Here is a 6,748-nt window from a genome sequence, read left to right on the forward strand (position 1 = left end):
TCCTCGGCCTCCCAAAGTGCGGGATTACAGGCTGAGCCACCAAGCTCAGCCTGCATGAGTGATATTTGTAGCAGGCATTGAAACTGGTTCCAGCCAGCTCTTGATTTCCTATAAACAATCAACAATAAAGCTAATCCAGAAAGCACCTTTTGACTTGGGAATGTATAGAAGTCACATCTGACTTCTGCGATTACAAGAGGTGTGCATTTTTTGGTAGATTTCGGTGGTGAGCCTGTAAACTGTTCCAGCACCATTGCAGAAGAAGCACGTCTTGTTGCTGTGTGAGGCCTCCTGAATCTTCCCTTGTGCACATCACATCCAGTACCATGTGTCTCAGTGTTCTCACAAATGGGTACAATTGTTAGGCGTGTTGGAGATTTTGTTGTACACGCATACCTCTATTATTGTTGTACTTGCATAACATTCTTGAATTTCAAATACCACTTCAAATGATCATTTGCTCCTTTAACGACAACCGTGCTTCCAGTATTTCCTTTTGCTGTCCTGTCTGTTTCATGGTACTGCTCGCATTATTTGATTAACACCATCTTTTAAGCAAACATCATACTACACATTGCTACTGTAATTCAGTTCAACTTTGAAAAGTAATACATAGATTGGGCTCGGTGGCTCAGCCTGTAATCCCTGCACTTTGGGAAGCCAAGGCGAGTGGATTGCCAGAGCCTGCGGGTTCGAGACCAGCCCGGGCAACTTGGAAAGACCACCTCTTTACAATAAATCAAAAATTAGCCGGGCATGGTAGCACGTACCTGTAGTTCCGGCTACTTGGAAGACTGAGGCAGAAGGATCGCTGGAGCCCAGCAGGTTGATGCTGGACTGGCTGTGAGCGTGCCACTGCACTCCAGCCTGGGTGACAGAGTGAGACTCCAACTCAAAGAGAAAAAAAAAAGGTAATACATAGATAACATCTCTTGAAATATGTATACATATTTCTTATTTTTTTGGCACCCCTAGTAAATGTATTTTAGATACATATTTAAAGAGTTTTTATTCTCAGAGCACACTTTTAAGTGGTCAGCAGAAGAGAATCAGTCCCAGGATTCAAGGGTAGGAATAGAAAGTTTTAAAGTCTTTTTGTCTGATGTTAGCATAGCTACTTATTTTAATCTGTTTTCTGTTTCTGTAATTGAATACCCAAGACTAAGTAGTTACAAAGAAAAGAAATTTAATTCTTATAGTTCTAGAGGCTGGGAAGTCCAAGTTCTGGGGCTACGTTTGGTGAGGACTGTCTTGCTGGTGGGGACTCTGCAGAGTCCCAAGGCAGTACAGGGCATCACATGGCAGGGGGGCCTCATAAAAAAACAGCCAAACTGACTTTTCTGATAGACCTGCTTTCATGATATCTGGCTCACTGTCTCCATAATCCATTATCCATTTATGACTGCAGAGCTCTCATGACCCATTCCCCTTCCAAAGGTTCCACCTCTCAATACTGCTGCACTAGGGACACATTTTTAAAGATCCTCTCTTACTGTTTTATGATTACTAAAATTGTGTGTACTTTTTAAGAAAATTGGTCAATATGAGAAAATACATATAAAAACTTTTTTAGTTGCTCCAAATTTTACTTATCAATGAATAACTGTTTTGACATTTAAATAAACATCTTTCATGTAAAATAGATTACTCTCTACTGTTGCTTTATAACCTGATGATTTTCACTCTCTCATATGTTATGGGCATCACTCAATATCAGACATTCTCTGTTTTATTGGTATACTGGCCACACGGTATTTTTTTGTATGAGTGCACCATACATTTGGGTTGTTCCCATTTTCACTTTTACAAACAAGACTGCAGTGAATATTCTTTTCTATTAAGCTTTGTAAACTTTTAAAATTATATTCCTAGAGTAAGTTCCTATGTGTAGAATTTCTAGGTCAAAGGGCACACACATTTTAAGTTTTGATACATAGCAAATATCTTATTCAATTAACGATGAATACATATCAAAAAGAAGGAGGGAGAAGAGGATCTATAGGCAGTTCTTATAAAAGAAGGAAATTTTGTAACTTACAGTTTTACAGCATCTTCCCACTTCCTTATGGGCTGTAGACACACCTGAGAGCATGCTTGAATTTGGATCCTCCACCTCCTGCCCCATTACAGCTGAGAGCCTACGCAAGGGTCTCAGTTATAAAAGATTGGCAGTTAGTGTTCTAGACCCTCCTGAAGAAGGGAGTCTGGGACAGAAGTGTGTAGATGAAAGATTTGAGATGGTTAGAAATCCCGTTCATTCTAACCTTTCTCATTCTTCCATGCACCTAGAGTGACTTTCAGGGGATGGTCTGTCTCCTCATGTTCTCGGGATCCTTTATACAATCTGCTAACAGTCGATAGGGGAGGAAATGATGGAGTCATTTTTCGGTAAAGCTTTAGTAAAGAGCAAATGCATTTTCTGACACTGGTTTTGTAGCTCCCTGGAGCTTCCTGATGTAATAGGGGGATCGTTAATGAATTTTCTAAGTTAAAAATGGTTTTAATTCATTTCAAGTAAAATTTATTTTTTCTGGATGGACATGGTGGTTTAGCCTGTAATCCCAGCACTTTGGGAGGTCAAGGCAAGAGGATTGCCTGAGCCCGGGGATTCGAGACCAGCCTGGGCAACTTGGTGAGACCTCATCTCTACAATCAATCACACAAAAACTAGCGGAGCATGGTGGCGCACACTTGTAGTTCCAGCTACTTGGAAGGCTGAGGCAGAAGGATTGCCTAAGCCCAGCAGATCGAAGCTGCAGTGGCCATGAGCGTGCTGCTGCACTCCAGCCTGGGTAATAAGAGTGAGACTCCAACTCAAAATAAATTTTTTTATTTTTTCTAACAACCACATTTTATTTTATTTTATATTATTTTATTTTATTTTGAGTTGGAGTCTCACTCTTGTTGCCCAGGCTGGAGTGCAGTGGCATGCTCATGGCCACCGCAACCTCGACCTGCTGGGCTTAGGGAATTCTTCCACATCAGCTTTCCAAGTAACTGGAACTACAGACACATGCCACCATGCCCGGCTACACATTTTATTTTAAATGTAGAAGAAGTATCTTGGAACTAGAGACGTAGTGACAAGGGTCTCAGCTATAAAATATGAGACTTTCCCGAAGAAAGCGGCCTGGAACAGAGTATGTAGATAGGAAGCTTTGAGATGGTTAGAAATCCCATTCATTCTAACCATTCTCATTCTTCCATGCAACTAAAGTGAAAATTTCTCTCAGTAGGCTAAGATAGAATGTCATATTGATTTGAGTTCTTGGCACTTAAACATTTAATTACTTGACCATCAGATAATTTATATGGCACCAAACTAAAATAAAGTTGTGGAATCCAGAAGATATTAAGTGTCTACCCTGAGCGCTACCCGTTGCAAAAGGTGGCAAAGAAGTAGAAGAGATTATCTTAACTCTTAGAAGCTTCTTTTAAGCTCTAATTCTGCTTATTTCTGGCTGTTTCTTTTCTTTTTTTAACAGTATCTGCTGAAGGTCAATGAAATCAAGATTAAAAAGGGAGTGGACTTACTTCAGAATCTGATCAAATATTTTCATGCCCAATGCAAGTAAGTTATTTTTCTTTGTTATGATGTTATTTTTATTTTTTTAAATTTGAAAATATTTAATTGACAAATATTATATACCTTCAAGGTGGACAACATGGTGACTTGGTATACATACACATTGTGTGCTATGATGTTATTTTAAATGTTTTTCTGGGTATGGCAACTTCTGATAAATCTGTAGTGTTATATTGAGGGAAATATATTTTCTTTTATTTATTTATTTATTTTTGAGTTGGATTCTCACTCTGTTGGCCAGACTGGAGTGTAGTGGCCACTCCCGGCCACCACAGCCTCAACCTACTGGGCTCAGGCGATCCTTCTGCCTCAGCCTTCCAAGTAGCTGGAACTACAGGCGCACATACCACGCCCAGCTAATTTTTGATTTATTGTAGAGATGAGGTCTCCCCAAATTGCCCGGGCGGGTCTCGAACCCACGGGCTCAGGCAATCCACTCACCTCAGCCTCCCCAAGTGCAGGATTACAGGCTGAGCCACCGAGCCTGGCTTACATTCTCATTTTAAAATCTATGATAAAAGAAATGAAGTGCAGATGCATGCCACAACATGAATGAACCTTGAAAATGTGTTAAGTGAAGGAAGCCAGACACAAGTGGCCATATACTACATGATTCCATTTATTTGGAAAGTCAGGAACAGGCAAGCCCATAGAGACAAAAAATGGATGGTGGTTGCCAGAGCTTAGGGGAGCAAAAAAAAAAAAAAACGGAAATGATTGCTAAAGGAGCTTCTTTTTGGGATAATGAAAATGTTCTGGAATTAGATAGTACTGATGATTGTACAACTTCGTGAATATACTGAAAACTACTGAACTGTACACTTTAAAAGTGAATTTTATGGTTGAGAACTATAGCTCAATTTAAAATTTAAAAATATATACAATATAAAATCTATAGTGATTGTCAAATATATTTATTTTTGTTATTTTTGTAGAAGAGCAAGGGGCAAGATAGTTTGATCTGTCCCATGATTCTTAGATTTCTTTGCTTGTTAAAAGGAAAAGGATACAGTGTTAATACAGTGTATTAAATTAAGAGAATGTTTTCATATATTACTTATTCCACAGAGCCAATGATTGTGATGAGCAAAAGAAAGTGTTAGGAGATGAAAGATTTTCATATTCAGGGACTGTCTCCAAGTACTCAGCTCTTCACCGTGTGACTCTCATCTCTTGTCCTGTTTCCCCCCACCCCTCCAACCCCCTTCACTAACATAAACAGGCCCCTGGCTCCTTCACTCACTCGTCTGACAAACTTTTTTTGGAGCTGAGGTCTCACTCTGTTGTCCAGGCAGAAATACAGTGCACGATCACAATGGTCACAGCTCACAGCAACCTCGACCTCTTGGCCTCAGGCAATCCTTCCACTTCAACATCCCAAGTAGCTGGGATTACAGGTGTGTGCCACCACACTGGACTCTCTGTTTTGTAGAGTCAAAGTTTTACTATGTTGCCCAGGCTGGTCTCAAATTTGTGGTCTGAAAGTTCATTTGCCTCGGCCTCCCAAAGTGCTGGGATTACAGGTGTGAGCCATCATGCTTGGCCCCAGCAAACTTTTATTGAGCATGTGCTATATGTCAGGCCCTGGACTAGATGCTGGAGATAAGGTGATGTACAACACAGGCATAGTTCCTGCCTGAAGAGTCAAGTAGGGGAATGGGACTTAAGCAAACAAATTTATAATGAGATGTTCACAAAAGTATAGGAATCTAAGAAAGAATATGACAGAAGGACCTTATTTTTTGAGTCGGAGTTTCATTCTGTTCCCCCAAGCTGGAGGGTAGTGGCACACTCCCGGTCACCGCAGCCTCCACCTACTGGGCTCAGGTGATCTTTCTGCCTCAGCCTTCCAAGTAACTGGAACTACTGACATGGGCCAACATGCTGGCTAATTTTTTGATTTATTATAGAGATGAGGGCTCACCAAGTTGCCCAGGCTGGTCTTGATCCTGTGGACTCAGATAATCTTCTCATTTTAGCCTTTCTAAGTGGTGGGATTATAGGTGTGAGCCACCACGCCCAGCTGAACTTAATTTAGATAAAGATTTAGGGTAGGTTTTGTGTTTCTATTTTGTTCCCTGTTGTAGTCTCCAACAGCCAGAACACAGTGCCTGGCACATAGTAAGTACACAGATGTTTCTTGAATGAACTGCAGCCTATTTGATGAAACGTGTGTCTGAGAACTGAAGGATGAGTAGGAGCTAGCAGATAAGGAGCTAGCAGATAAGGAACATTCCAGGCAGAGTCAAGGTCTTAGGCAGGAAAAAGGCCAATGTGGTGTAAGCTTAGTGAGTGAAGGGGAGCGTGGCGTGAAATGAAGCCAGATAGAAAAGCCTGAGAAATGTAGATGGCTGCAGATGTCTTGTGAAAGGCTTAGATTTGATCCCAAATGGGTGAGGAAGCCCTTGAAAGGTCAAAGTAGAGGACTTGTTTGTATTGGGCCCTGACAATGTGCCAGGCACCCTTTGAGGTTCTGGGGATCCACTAAGGAGGAAAACAGTGCTTGCGCTCACGGAGCTTAGGTGCTTATGAAGAGACCAGTAGGAAACACATGAACACATATTTAACTGAGTTTATGAAAAGGCAAAACATTGTGGGGTGAGAGAGAGGGGTTGGTTGGAAGCCCTTCTGGAGCTTCTCTGCTCTAGAAGATTACTCTGCATGTTGTAGAAAAGGAACCAGATGGAGGATATAGGTGATCACTGAGGCATATGACTCCTGTCCCAGTGAGCCAGCACATGATAGTGTGCCCAGTGAACCACTGACCATGAGTGGAAGATATGGACTGACTTGAGAACTCTTCTGTACATCAAATTGCTAAACCTGTCTGATTACCTTCTCTGAGCAGGCCGTGCCTCCACTGATGTACCTTTGCATACATTGTTTCTTGGATTGTCATTCTGTTTCCTCTATGCTCCCCTTCATTTCTGTTCTTCCTAGAACCTAGCTCGTATATCATTTCTACTTTGTAGTCATTCTTGTTTTCCCCAATGATACTACTTCTCTTCCTTCTATATTGCCACCACACCCTCTGTCATCTCCGCAGTGGTATCTTCTATGCTGTGTTTTTGTCTCCCATTGAACTGCATACACTTTGAACTACATACTCTTTTTTTTTTTTTTTGAGTTGGAGTCTCACTCTGTCGCCCAGACTGGAGTGCA

The 6,748-nt window shown here is 41.3% G+C and overlaps 1 protein-coding gene across 2 annotated transcripts in view; it reads left to right on the forward strand.

The window, feature by feature from the left end:
- The window catches only part of ASAP2 (ArfGAP with SH3 domain, ankyrin repeat and PH domain 2), a 128,415-nt gene that overhangs the window by 44,254 nt on the left and 77,413 nt on the right, over positions 1 to 6,748 (forward strand). For both annotated transcript variants that reach the window (XM_021719117.1, XM_021719118.1), the window contains exon 6: positions 3,486 to 3,571. In XM_021719117.1, the coding sequence (XP_021574792.1) occupies positions 3,486 to 3,571 (86 nt within the window). The remainder of the gene's footprint in view (positions 1 to 3,485; positions 3,572 to 6,748) is intronic.

Source organism: Carlito syrichta, unplaced genomic scaffold (genome assembly GCF_000164805.1).
Source record: "Carlito syrichta isolate Samal-C Ts95f unplaced genomic scaffold, Tarsius_syrichta-2.0.1 Scaffold314155, whole genome shotgun sequence".
NCBI classification, from domain to species: Eukaryota; Metazoa; Chordata; class Mammalia; order Primates; family Tarsiidae; genus Carlito; species Carlito syrichta.